At 46.8% G+C, this 14,109-nt stretch overlaps 1 protein-coding gene across 1 annotated transcript in view; it reads left to right on the forward strand.

Moving 5' to 3' along the window:
• ENTPD2 (ectonucleoside triphosphate diphosphohydrolase 2) overlaps positions 1-14,109 on the forward strand; it is a 289,034-nt gene that overhangs the window by 241,615 nt on the left and 33,310 nt on the right. Inside the window, exon 5 of the mRNA XM_069609737.1 lies at positions 6,617-6,844. Within this exon, the coding sequence (XP_069465838.1) occupies positions 6,617-6,844 (228 nt within the window). The remainder of the gene's footprint in view (positions 1-6,616; positions 6,845-14,109) is intronic.

Genomic DNA, 14,109 nt, shown 5'->3' on the forward strand with positions numbered 1-14,109 from the left:
TGGCTAGAGTTGGTGGGCTGTTCTGGGTGCCAATGGCCCACTTTCAGGGCAGCAGACGATTATCACCTGCTATGGGAAGCCACTACAGGTGCGATTAGCACCCTGACTCAATGTCTGGTGTATTACTGGCCTCGATTTCTAATGAATACTTGCTTAGTGTGGGGAGCATGAAGCTTTCTTTCACAAAAAAATGCAACCAACATGGCCACAGGAGACATAGCAAAGTGAGCTCCCAGAAGAGCCCCTTTTCTATTTACATGACGGCCAGCAAATTAAGGCAGAGGAGCACGATGGTGGCATATATGTGTGGCAGGTAAGGATTTACATTTCATTGTTTTGGGTGTGATGGTACAAGAGCAACAAGGGAGTGCTGCTTCCTTTGAACATTGGCTTATACTAAAGATGTCAGCCTATGTTCTGAGCCACCTGATTGGCTGCTGGCCACCTCTTGGGTGCCTACAGAAAACGCGTTATCTGCTGTCGCTGATCTTACCCGCCAGCCATAGAGCTGCCTTCTTCCACTGGTTGCCATGGGAATAGAATGCTTGTTCTTCTGAAAGCACCCCTTGCGGGTCATCAGTATGCCAGGGTGCTAATTAGGCACCAATACTGTGTTGTGCCAAATTGGACCATAGTGCCTGGCAATGTCTTTCTACCCTCGTTAGCTGGCGCCTGCCTAGTCCCTATGAAGCTGGGCAGTGGTCTGTTACCACATGTTTTGGTCTGGCAAGCCAAAGATTATTGCCTTATTAAATTTCGACCTGTGCCCATGCACAAGTGTGCCAGCCTATGTCCTTTTTGTCATGGGACTGCTCTCTCATTTAGAGCTTGACCAAACGTAAATCTGAAAGTCACTCCGAAAATGAAATTTTACAGCTGTTTCTCCATAAATGAATAGCAAAGTGTATTCAGGTGGAGTTCATACAATCTACTCCTGCTTCACAAACGCATTCTGGCTTTATGCCATCATTTACGAGCAGACTGCGTATTTTCAATCCGACTAGACCACTCCTTACCGCTTCCAAAGACTACACAGAGAGGAGTATTGGCAAATGGTTTGACGAAGATCTGAATTTCTTCGTTACTTCTCAGGTTCCAAGATCTGGAATTTGATGTCGCCTTCTTGATGACAATGAATCTAATGTTTACAAAGAAATTGAAAATACGGTGGTTCTCCAAGTCAACCAAGTAATCAATTGGCTGATCCTTGCCTAATCGATGACACCAAGATACCCTACGGCTAACATTTGCACTGTATAAATACATCACAAAAGAGAACCCAAAATTCTGTGAGAAACGTCGCCAGTGTACACTAAAGTGTGGCTCTCAAGAATGTGTTGCTGTTGGCACATTATGTGAATGAGTGGTTCATTGGATTGGCTGCGTTTTTTTTTCTCTTTAGGGGTTACAAGGGAGTCAATGAGTCCATGAAGGGGCCATCGCTTTTAACTCCCTCCAGGCACTAGAAAAGGTTGCCATCAGCGAGCAATGTTAAGGCAAGAGATGGGCTTGTGATCACGTGGACGTGATTTGGGGTATTCAAAACGAGCTCTGCGGGAGACTCTGGTCTATAAAGGGCACCGTGATATTTCTGCACACTGGCCCAGTGCACCACATTCCACCTTACAAAGCTAAGATATGCCAGCCTGAGGAGTTCATAGACTGAAAGTGAAAAATAGCCACACTGCCGAATCCATAAGGAGTGTCCCCTCCACCATCCCCATCACCCCAAAGTACATTGGTGAAAAGTACACACAAAGAAAGCCATAGCTGTGGTCCATAAACGGGCAGATCGTCTTGCATCCTATTTCTGCTTTAGATTCGTACAGTATCCTCCAAATGCAAGAAAGAGGCATGCTCAATACAGCTGTTCTGTTTTCCCATGCCAGGCCTCAAAGTCTCGGCCAGATCTCCACTCCCTGCATTCCCATAGCTCCTCTGCTGCCTGAGAACCCGCCAAGGCTTTTGTGATCCGGTAATGCCTTATAAAAAAAAAAACTCGGCTGTGCGCAGAGCCAGGCGCCCAAGATGGCCGACAATGCGACCCGACTCATAGAATCGAGGGATAAAAGGCATAACACTTTTGTTTGTGTGTACTTCTCACACATGTACCTTGGCTGATGGGAAGGCTCATGGACATTCCTTCTGCATTCCGCTTTTCTTCATGGGTGCATTTTTCATTTTGTCTATGAACTCATCAGGTCAAGCCTCGCTTCCGCAGCTCTGTTTGTCTTGAGAAACAGCAGCTTTCTTACAGCTGGTGTGGAAATTGGGGCCTGTGCCAACCAATCGGAACAGCAGTATCACAACAGGAGTGCATAACAGTATTAACGCCCTTGCTAGCTGGCTATAGGTGCAAGGAGCAGCTTATTGTATGTTCCTCGCCAGATATTAGTTCTAGCGACAAGCCTTTTTTTTCTGGCTAAAACTGTGATACAAAAAGCAAAGTTGGCATCCTCTCAGATTTGCCACATCTCGAGTAACGCAAATAGCGCTGCTACCACAGCCCGGTCCGGCGCTCTTAGCACCGGATCCCAAGTTTCGGTAACAGTAAATTCCCATTTATTTGAGTTCATAGGACTATGCAGCATTTACCACGGGGCAATTTGCCGTAAATGGGTGTAAAGTCAGGGCATTCACCCCAGCTCAGAGCTTTTCCCCAACCTCGGGATTGGGCAGAGCGGTGGTAATAGCGTTACCGCCGCTTTTTGTACCACTCCACCCAACCACTGAGGCCCCATGCAAAAGACACAAATCTTAGTGTTGAGGAATTGTCGACAGTTTCAATTTAGTAAAATGTGAGTTCTATTCATTATATAAACACTTTTGGGGAAAAAGTGATCCATGCTTTAGTGTCAAAGTGTATGGTACTGGCCTCTACTTCCAGGTCAGAGTTCGCTTCCATTGCCATGAGTGACAGCGTTCCGTGGCATCTGTCAATTGTCTTTATTCTGTTGCAGCGCCATCTTGACTCCTCATTGTGGTGACTTTGCCACTGGATTATAGAAACAAAGATAACTTCCAATTGTTCTGTGGTTCCGTGTGTCCGAGACGCCCTATTACCGCAACAGTGACTTCTATCTCTGCCAGTTGTAAAGCGCAAACCTAGCTTGGATGCAGCTGGGCAGTGCACATGAGCACACAGGCAGGGGATTAGACGTGAAGTGTGAGGTAGCAGAGGAGATGGGATTGGTAGGGAGGCTCTGGCCTGGGAGCGCTAGCGGGGAGTGGAGTCACATGTGCTTTGTAGAGTACAGTCTCATGTGCTTCCTGAAGTGTAGGCTAGAAAATGGCAGGGGTTGTATGGAATACTATATTTCGATATTGGGCAGGAGGTAGAGGCTTAACGTCTAAGCACCAAGATAATATGCCCTTGGGCATATGGCACCTAGGCGATCCCTCCTAATGCGATATCAGCCCACAAAATGCAAGGTACTGTGAGAGCGAGTGGCAACACCACTGTGCAGCCTATTGCTGCGCACACACAAACATGGAAGAGCGAGTGGCAAGGAGATTGGAGCAAGGCTGCCCAGATATTAATCACGATGGCCCTCAATCCTGAGGTGGCCATCCCCACCACTGCAGCATTGCCAAAGATGTTGCTTGACTCCCTACACCATCTAACGTAGGCCTCTGACTCCTCTACTGCCCCTGTTGGAGATGACAACTGGAGCCAACCTTTTGCAAGGCCATCATCCAGCCACTGAACAGCAGGACAGTGCATGCGCTGCCCCAGTGCATCGGGGAATTGCCACAATCGGCAATGAAAGCTCCGGCAGCAGGGCCCGACCACACTAAAGTAGTGTTGAAGGTAACATGCGGCCAGAGGGGCTCAGGGCCCCAACACACTTCAGTAGTGTTGAAGGGAACATGCGGCCAGAGCGTCACAGGGCCCACCACACCTCAGTTCTTGTTCAAGGGAACATGCAGCCAGAACGGCACAGGGCCCCACCACACTTCAGTAGTGTTGAAGGGAACATGCGGCCAGAGCGGCACAAACGGCCCCAACGTGCCATCGCACCAACCTGCATGCCACTGCTTCAGCCACTTCATGGGTAGCTAAGGCATGACCAGCCTGGCACCCATTCACCCATACTGACTTTTGAATATGAAGGTGTTGAGCCAAGAGAGCAGAAGGCTCTGGATTTATGTTGAGGGTTGCTGTGGTAAACCCAACAAATGAGTCACCCCACTCCTTTCTCTGATCGATGCCAGAATCAAAGTAGAGAGCCTTGTGCTCTATACCCCCTTAAGCAACAGAAGTCCCACTTCTCTTGTCACATACTTTTGCCTTTCACTCTTGATTTATTGGACTCTGAACATAATACAAGTAAATAAACGCCACCCCCCCCCCCCGCCCCCACACACATACACAATACTGGAACTGGTGCTACAATGCAGCGCGGGCCACACTGGCTCTTAAAACATCTAATCTGGCCTCATGACAAGTGAGGGGGTGGGGAAAAGGCGCGTTGCTTCAGGTGACATATCTTTGCACTAGCCCTGCTCAATACACCCCAGTGTGGATGGCCTTGCCTTCAGTCGCCACTGTTGCCGGGCGGGCACCCTTTAAGACCTACTCCTGGGCACAGAACCAACTGTCAAATAACTGGAGCCGGTGCTGCTTGGTTTACACTGCCTGCGGGATGGGCTTGATAAGAGGAACACAATTTCGGAGCATCACATGCAGACTTGCAGTAACTACGTTTACACAATCCCGAGCAGTGGCTCCGTTCAAACGTCACCTTGATGCAAAACACTGGACCCTGTCCAAATTGGGATGTACTGTGTCTGTAGCGCACACATGTGCAAGTAACCATAGGCGCTCCAGGTTGTGGGGGTGTGTGTGGGGAAGGGGGCGGGGGGGGTTGTGTGGACTGGTCTATAGGGAACTGTGGCGATTTCGCGGTAGGCCTCTGCACCCTCAGCCTTCTTTCTGTGGTAACCTATTTTATTTCCAAATTTGCTCATAGGAAAAGCATTGGGCTTGCTGAAAATGTGACATATGGGGCAACTTTGAAAATGATATCCAGGGCCTCTTTTTGTTCCCAGTAATTATGTCCAGGGCCTCTTTTGGTTGCCAGTCCACCCCTATAAGTAGCACACATGTGCAAGTATGTGTAGCACACATGTGCAAGTAACGTAGGTGCTCCAGGTTGTGTGTAGCACACATGTGTAAGTAACCTAGGCGCTCCAAGTTGTGTGTAGCACACATGTGTAAGTAACCTAGGCGCTCCAAGTTGTGTGTGTGTAGCACACATTTGCAAGTATGTGTAGCACACATGTGCAAGTAACCTAGGCGCTCCATGTTGTGTGTAGCACACATGTGTAAGTAACCTAGGCGCTCCAAGTTGTGTGTGTGTAGCACACATTTGCAAGTATGTGTAGCACACATGTGCAAGTAACCTAGGCGCTCCATGTTGTGTGTAGCACACATGTGTAAGTAACCCAAGCGCTCCAAGTTGTGTGTGTGTAGCACACATGTGTACGTAACCTAGGCGCTCCAAGTTGTGTGTAGCACACACGTGTAAGTATCCTAGGCGCTCCAGGTTGAGTGTGTGTAGCACACATGTGCAAGTAACCATAGGCGCACCAGGTTGTGTATGTGTGTGTGGCACACATGTGTAAGTAACCTAGGCGCTCCAAGTTGTGTGTGTGTGTGTACCACACATGTGCAAGTAACCTAGGCGCTCCAAGTTGTGTGTGTAGCACACATGTGTAAGTAACCCAAGCGCTCCAAGTTGTGTGTGTAGCACACATGTGTACGTAACCTAGGCGCTCCAAGTTGTGTGTAGCACACACGTGTAAGTATCCTAGGCGCTCCAGGTTGAGTGTGTGTAGCACACATGTGCAAGTAACCATAGGCGCTCCAGGTTGTGTATGTGTGTGTGGCACACATGTGTAAGTAACCTAGGTGCTCCAGGTTGTGTGTAGCACACATGTGTAAGTAACCTAGGTGCTCCAGGTTGTGTGTAGCACACATGTGTAAGTAACCTAGGTGCTCCAGGTTGTGTGTGTAGCACACATATAAGTAACCTAGGTGCTCCAGGTTGTGTGTAGCACACATGTGTAAGTAACCTAGGTGCTCCAGGTTGTGTGTAGCACACATGTGTAAGTAACCTAGGTGCTCCAGTTTGTGTGTGTAGCACACATGTAAGTAACCTAGGTGCTCCAGGTTGTGTGTAGCACACATGTGTAAGTAACCTAGGTGCTCCAGGTTGTGTGTGTAGCACACATGTGCAAGTAACCATAGGCGCTCCAGGTTGTGTGTGTGTAGCACACATGTGTAAGTAACCTAGGTGCTCCAGGTTGTGTGTGTAGCACACGTGTAAGTAACCTAGGCGCTCCAAGTTGTGTGTGTGGCACACATGTGTAAGTCACCTAGGTGCTCCAGGTTGTGTGTGTAGCACACATGTGTAAGTCACCTAGGTGCTCCAGGTTGTGTGTGTAGCACACGTGTAAGTCACCTAGGCACTCCAGGTTGTCTGTGGAGGAGGTCCTGGAGGTACCAATGCCAGCAGGAGAATCAGTTGCTATTATGAACCTGTCCTCTTTCAATGACCACCATGTTAATTATTTATGTTGGTATGTTTTTGTTCTTTGTTTTCCACTCCAGTATGGCTGGATTGGGAGGTGGACTCGCCCAAGTAAAGGGACACTTGGGGCAATGGATCTGGGAGGAGCCTCTACGCAGATCACCTTCGCCACCGACAGTGCGATCGAGGACCCCGAGAACGAGGTTAGCCTGCGGCTGTATGGGCAGTCCTACAGGGTCTACACCCACAGCTTCCTGTGCTACGGAAGGGACCAAGTACTCAGGAGACTGCTGTCCAAAGTGCTTAAGGTAAGGTGTGGTCCATGCCTTTTACAACTTCCAATAGCAGGATTCAGTCTTTACGCAAGTAGTTTAGCCACAAACAATTATGGGTTTGAAGTGGGATACCGAGTCTGGCAAGTGAACCACAGTGAACCACAGATCTGGAATATCTAAGGCTTTGACTGTGCGTCTGACTAGTAATTAGGTCATTATGATTGTTATTATACATACCTGTGTTGTTGTCTGATTGGATTTTCGGAACACTAGGTAACACCAATCTGCTCATCGGGAGCAACAATCCCAACAGGTTTTCAGGATAATCCCTAAATATGTAAATGCATGCTATTTAGACTCACTGTATATTATGTGTGGCTATCCTGAAAACATGGAGTGGATCTGGAGACTGTCTGCACTACATAACACTTTTTAATTCAAATTAAATAAGCATACTTCAGCTGACCAGATACATAACTGGAACTAGGGGATATGACCAGTGCAGGAAATGGGCCAGAACAAGATGGAGCTGCGCTCCGGTAAAACATTTCTTGCCGGACCCCGCTCTGCTCTCCAGACCCAGGGGGTCCCAGACATGTTTCTTGCAGATCACGCTCAGATCGCAGCAGCGAGTGCTCAACCCGCTGAGCTACCTTACCAGCTTAATGTACGGGAGGCTATACAATTTTATTTTTCCCTGGGATGTTTGTTGGTCCGTTTTTCGTTTCCTCATCCTATGCCACAAGAAACTGCAAGAAAGGCTGGCATTTTCAAACATGTGCCCTTCAACACTTTGCCTTTGAACGTTTCCATTCTTGGGCCATTATTCAAAGGAAGTCTGCCTTTGAAGGTCACATGTCAGACCGGGCGAACATGTTTAGGGATCGGTCGAATCACCCACAATGTGAGTTTTGGCATACTGCAAATTTCTAGAACTTCCCGGAAATTAATTTGGAGACGGTTAAGGTCACCCACGGGCACATAATTAATGAAGGCCCTGAAATGAAGGGCAGGCTGCTGCCACCCCACAGGGAGCGATATTAATCTGCACGACCCAACCGGGACTACCTAGGTTCTTGTGCTGGAAATATAAAAAAAAAACAGTCTAAGGTTAGCAGTGGTGGCAATAAGGAGGCATAGCATGCTTGCAGGTGTGGGGTGGAGCAATTTGCAGCCCCCCCCTAAAGGGTCCCATGAATATTTGTAGCTCTCTAAACCTTTGCTGTTGATATTTGAAAATGTGGGTGTCACTTTTTGGGAAGTTAGCCCAGATTTTTAAAGGGTACGAGTTCTTAATCCTCTGAAATCCTGGGAAACCGGTATGTCTCTGACCTCTGCTCCCAAGCCTGTGATAAACCTTGGGAATGGCTTTGGCGCTAAAGCCTCCTTGGACCGTAAGCTCTAGTGTTTACAGCATGTGCTTCAAGCTCTGTGCTCTGCTCTGCTTTCTCCAGTCTATTTCCAAGGCACTGTCAAGTGGCTGTCCCCGCAGTTGATGCCTTATAAAAACCCAATAAATACATTGGGCCTCATTACGAGTCCGGCGGTAACCGTCCCGGTAAACCCGGCAGGCTGATAATTTACTGCCGCCTGACTTCCCGGAAACACTGGGGCATTACAGCTCTGGTGGTCCGGTAAGTCAGGTGGCAGTAATTGTTGGGAATGGGGACCATGGAAGCACCAGCACTGTAAATAACGGTGCCGGTGCTTCCATGAAAGTCTGCGTGCAGGTGCCATTCCGCCCGCCAGGGCTGTCCTGGCAGGCGGAATGGCAACCGGCCTGCAGACTTGTACTTTGCTGGTCCGCAAACAATGGTGCTGTTAAACTTACTGGCACTGTAGTTTCCGGACCAGCAAAGTTGTAATGAGACATATTGTGATTTCTTAATTGAAACACTGGTTAATGTTAATTACCTCGCGTGTTAGTTATGGAGATGGACCCTACCTGGGTATACCTGGTAATTGCAAGAGTCTAGAATGCCACTGCTTGATGGATGTAAGTTGTAATATCGTATCCCAAAAGACTGAATTACAAAATCATAGAGCCCATTTGCCTGCATTTTGTAATTCAGTCTTTTGGCCGTTTGTCCCCTGTACTGCCTATAATGTATGTGGGGGACACCCCCGCAACCTCTGCAGCCCTGTTCGGTATTATGGGTTTAGATCTCATCTACTATGCCGAATGCGCTCTAAACGTGCACTCAGCATTTTAGATGCAATCTTTTCGTGCAACCCCCTGCAGGATTATCATCCACACTGTGGCTCCGACATTGGCCACTTGTGGTCAGCAGCATTACATTCATGGCCTTCTGTATAAAGGCTTATCCCTTGCATTTCTCTGCACTTCTCTAATCATCAGTAAGGCCAACCATTATAACTACGGTTGCATCCACCGCTTCCCCTCTGGCTACTGCCTTCTGAGGGTACGCTTTTAGAAAGATTCTGTAGTTCTGACTCAAAGCCCCCCACCACGCTCCACAAATAAACCAATAAGTTCTGCTTCAGAAAGCTTGGACCTACAGTCTGCTTTAACTCAACTTCCACAGGACCAAAAAGTCCCTCAGCCATTGGAACCATTGTGCAAAGTACATTCTGGTAACTTAATATTATGACCTCTGAAATGTGTTTCCACAGTTCTCAGATTCTGAGACCTCCTCAGATTACATTTACTGGCCCAGTTTTCCTTCTCCACGGATCCCAAGTCCACTGGATTTCAATAATTGTCATAGCTTCTTCTGCATTTCTTGAAGGACCAGTTGATCACTGTGAAGGTTGTCAAACTCTCCTCCCACCTGAGCCAGCCTCTCGCTGCAGGTGGTTGACACCTCAATTGCTCACTCAACTGGTCCTTTTTAATCCCCACTTTATTTTCAGGACTCTTCCGTACGCCCTTGGGTAGTCCGATCATTTGAAAAGGGTGCCAGATGCTCCATTTCACAAAAACAACCAACCAGAGTCGGAGAAAGCTTGCATAAATTGTAACTGGTACCTTCCCTTGCTCTTTCACGGGAAAGCTATGAACAGAACTATGTGAGGGGAGAACGCATACTCCCATCCATGCAACAACCCCTCAGTTCTGTTCATTGCTGGCTATACCACATTTAATGGTGAGCCCAGGTAAGCAATACTTCTCCCGAATTTCCAATGGTTGGTAGAGTAACCAGAAAAATTATCCCTTAACCTAGAAACAAGGGAAAGTCAAATTGAACAACAGAAAAAGGTTCTAGGTCTTATTTGTCAAAGAAACCTATATTTAAGGTTTTTTTTTTCTTAGAGTCAATCGTATAATTTATTTAGAAAACAGAAAACTAAGTCCAAACCCAATGAACAGCCCACCATTCGCAAAAGAAAACTGAAAAATCTAGAAACACTTCTAATATCAGAAAAGCAACTCATATACTCATTCGTGCCAGCAGGGGTGTTGCTAGGTCTGGAAAAGACCCGGGGCTACGCTAGTGTCAGGACTGGGGGGCTAGCTAACCTTTTGGTTGTAGCTCCTGAGATTCTATCCGGGGCTACAGCCAAAAGACCTGGGGCTATAGCCCCCTTAGCCACCCCCTAACAACGCCTCTGCGTGCCAGTCATACCATCAGCAACTCATTCACAATCCGTAATAACATTACACAGAACAAACACATAATTCTCAATGTAAGATTTCCTGAATCCATTTCTTTTGGTCCAGAAGTCAAGGTACCAAAGAAAATGTTCAGGACCCTGTCAATTTCACAACGTCTTCATCAGGGGAATAAACACACTCTTGTAGGTGGTTGTCCAAGTTGAGTGGGTGGAAGCCTGGTGCAGGAGGAGATGACCCAGCATCCGCAAGGGAATATTGTCCCAAGAGCGCCATGTCCACAGGCACTGGAGTGCTCAATGAATAAGGCAAACCCGGGCAAGACAGGTACCAGGTGTCCCGGACAATAGGTGGAAGGATGATCTGATGGATCACATGGGAGTCGAGGTGAAGCTCGACTCCCATGAGTTCGAGGTGGTCTCAGAGGAATTTTGGCCACTGTCTGCGCCTTCCCAACAGAGATGCTATATTGCCTTCGTTATGCAGACTGGGTGCAGTAACCAGGGCATGCCACTCTGGCCCTTCAACCAATAGGGAGTCTTCCATCTATCCAGCTATCTGTTTTGCCCAAGATCCTGGAAGAAGTAATTATACCCTCTCTTGACTATGACCTAAGAAGGAATGTATGCTATAGTAGCGAGCGGGACACGCCTGTAGTGAGCCATCCGGGAATCGAGGAGCTTATCCTGTAGAATGCATCAGATGCATTGGAGAAAATAATTGTTTTACCTACCGACCAACACATAAAAAGACACATGTATATATTTGAATGCTATGCCGCCGCTAAGAGTGGGTGCAGAGGCCTGGCACAGAGTACATCTCTGCACTAGGAAGTTAAAGCTTGAGGGGCATAAGGGAAACCTTGTAGCATATTGGAGATTTATCCTTTACAAGGCAAATAGTATGACAGTCTTGCCTATGTATAACCCGAATGTGAAAGATGAGATACCGAGAAGTGAAACCCCACCTAAAGTTACCCAGAAGAAACATTGTTCCTTCTTGAGGGTAGTGGACAGCAGTTTTCAAGGAGACACGTTGGACAGATACAGCAATAAGAGGAAAGGCTAACTGCAACTGGTGTTTTCAAAGCAATGATTTGCTTCTATGTTCAACATTAGCCGGGTCTGTGGCTCAGTGGACTAATGCCTCCACTACAGGGCCCTATTTTGGATCTCATGGTCACAGGTTTGAATCCCGGCAGGTCCACTCAGCCTCTTATCCTTCTGAGGCTCATGAAATGAGTACCAATAAGTTGGTTAACAATAAACATCTGTTATCTGTCGATGGCGCCAAGATGTTCCTCTAGGGGGCGAACGTGCACTCTACAGATACTCCTGTTATGTTAACATTGCATGCACACTTTAAAGATGGACTTGATTCCAATCAAGTCATTCATTGTCTACTGATCAGGTCCTTCAAGTCAAAACTGGAGACACCAAGGGATAGTCTATATTGGCAATGACCCTCCATTCATCTCCAAAACTCTTCTGGTTCTTAAGATGAAAGCCTGAATCTCTAACAAGATACATGCATCTAGCATAAAACCTGACCTTAGAGCAGGCCAACATTCTGAGAAGCCACGCACATATCGTGAGGGATACAGTATTTCCACCTACGCTTGCGGAAAAGGAGTATGGGTCCTCTGTTAGATGGGTCGAATTTTAAAACTAGTTGGCCCAGTGATTAAGTATAGGGTGCGTAATCAAAACAACCACACTCTATAGCTGCTGCTAGCCCTCTGCCTCATCACTATCTTTTTTTAACAACCTTACCAGACGTCCTTTAAAACGCCAATTTTGTGACATGGAAGTGTTCCCATGTTGTCAGAGGCACTCCCCTGCAGGGGGGACATTCTCCTGATCTGTCACAGAAGAAAACAAAAGTAGGTGATTTATTGCCCATTCTAGGTCTTAACAATTTTAATTACATCTTCAAAAGTATACCTCATATGCTGGCTCTGGTGTAACCAGAATGTTTGTTACTAGTTCACTTGCATGATGCATCGCATGTGCATGTGTGCGAGCGTGTTGTGTAACACCATCAATGTTAGGTGAGTTTAAAATGAGTCGACGGGGCCATTTCAATTGAGTCAGACATGTCGAGCCACCCAGTAGCCATCCCAGGAAGTTGACCTTCAGTCCAGAGCCACTGAGCAATGCATTTTGGGTATGCACATGTGCTGAAAAGCAGATCCAGAAAGTTGTCTGTCTTATACGGCTGCACTATTGTATGCATAGCTTTATCAACCCAAGACAGACAGCAATTAAGGAGGCAGACAACCACATAAACCTTTTACACTCATTAGGGATCATCCGTGTGGTGCAGTCTAATATACTTGTGATTATCGCATTAGACAGAAGGATTTGTCCATAAAGGACGTGTGTGCTCTACACTGTCACACAGTTGTAGCAAAGTTGCTGTTAGTAAATCACAGGTAATTGAAAACATTTTAATATCTAGAAATCAATCACATACGGTTAGCCTTCCTTCACAGTTTTGAGAAGGGCGCGGGGGTCTTCTGGAGCCTAGATACATTATTCCTATTAAGATAAACAAGACTGATTTAATTACACATTTTATTGCTAAACATTTTAAATCAGGTTTTACTTACTGCTGCCGTGCTGAAGTTTCTTTGGACTACATTTCCCATAAAGCAAAGGTCTCCTGCAATTGACTTGTCCAAGGCACGCCCAACCAAATCTACTGTCCTGTTTAGCCTGTTCAGCTGTGTTCTGCCGTACTGCCAGGCTATTATCTTTCTAATCAAGGCAAACGACGGGTTGGCATTGCGGGCATTAGGAACGTATGTTATTTTGCTCTAAATCCAATATAATTTTATGTCGAGCTGTTTTTCGTTAATCACCATGCAATACAACAAAGAACAACTTCTATCTTTATGCAATAATGAAGGGAACATACCCATATTACCAGGGACGTCGATTCACCAAAAGGCCAGGGGGTAACAGAAGTGACATCGCATACCTGATGTCTTCACAAGAAGTGATGTCACATGACCTCTGACCTGGATGGCATCAGTTCCTCTTTAACCCTGATAGCATCACCAGAAGTGGCTTGCAGGTGTTAAAATACCAAATGGGTACTAAAGCAGACAAGAATATTTTAGATACCAAACACATTTTCTCTACCTCTTCGCTTCAGTTTCTCCAAAGTCACCACTCTAGAGGTCAAATTGCAAAGGTGACCCCCTGCCCAGCCCAAATCATAAAGGACGCAGCTAGAGACTTATCACCGTTTATCTCAAAGCTCATTGTCGCCTCCTTCTCCTCGGGTACCATCCCTAGCAACCTGAAAGTCTTGAGTTCTCCCACTACTCAAAAAGCAAACACTAGACCCATCTATACCTACTAATTACAGACCCATCACCACAGTCCCTTTCCTCCTTAAAATCCTCGACAAGGTAGCATACCTTCAAATAAAACACTACTACCAAAATCATCTCCTAGAAGTCCGACAATCCGGCTTCAGACCCCAATTCGGGACTGAAACAGCACTAATTGACCTTAAGGCACAAATTCACACACTTGGAGACAATGGCAAAGCTGCACTACTACTTCTCCTTGACCTATCAGCGGGTTTTGATTTAGTGGACCACAAAATCCTCTAACCACCTGGATTCAGCTGCGCACTTCTCGCAAGAAGTGATAGGATGGATACAATATTTCCTAAACAATAGGACCATGCGTGTGTTCTCACCCTCAGTGTC

This window comes from Ambystoma mexicanum, chromosome 8, assembly GCF_040938575.1.
Source record: "Ambystoma mexicanum isolate Mex_15411 chromosome 8, UKY_AmexF1_1, whole genome shotgun sequence".
NCBI lineage: Eukaryota > Metazoa > Chordata > Amphibia > Caudata > Ambystomatidae > Ambystoma > Ambystoma mexicanum.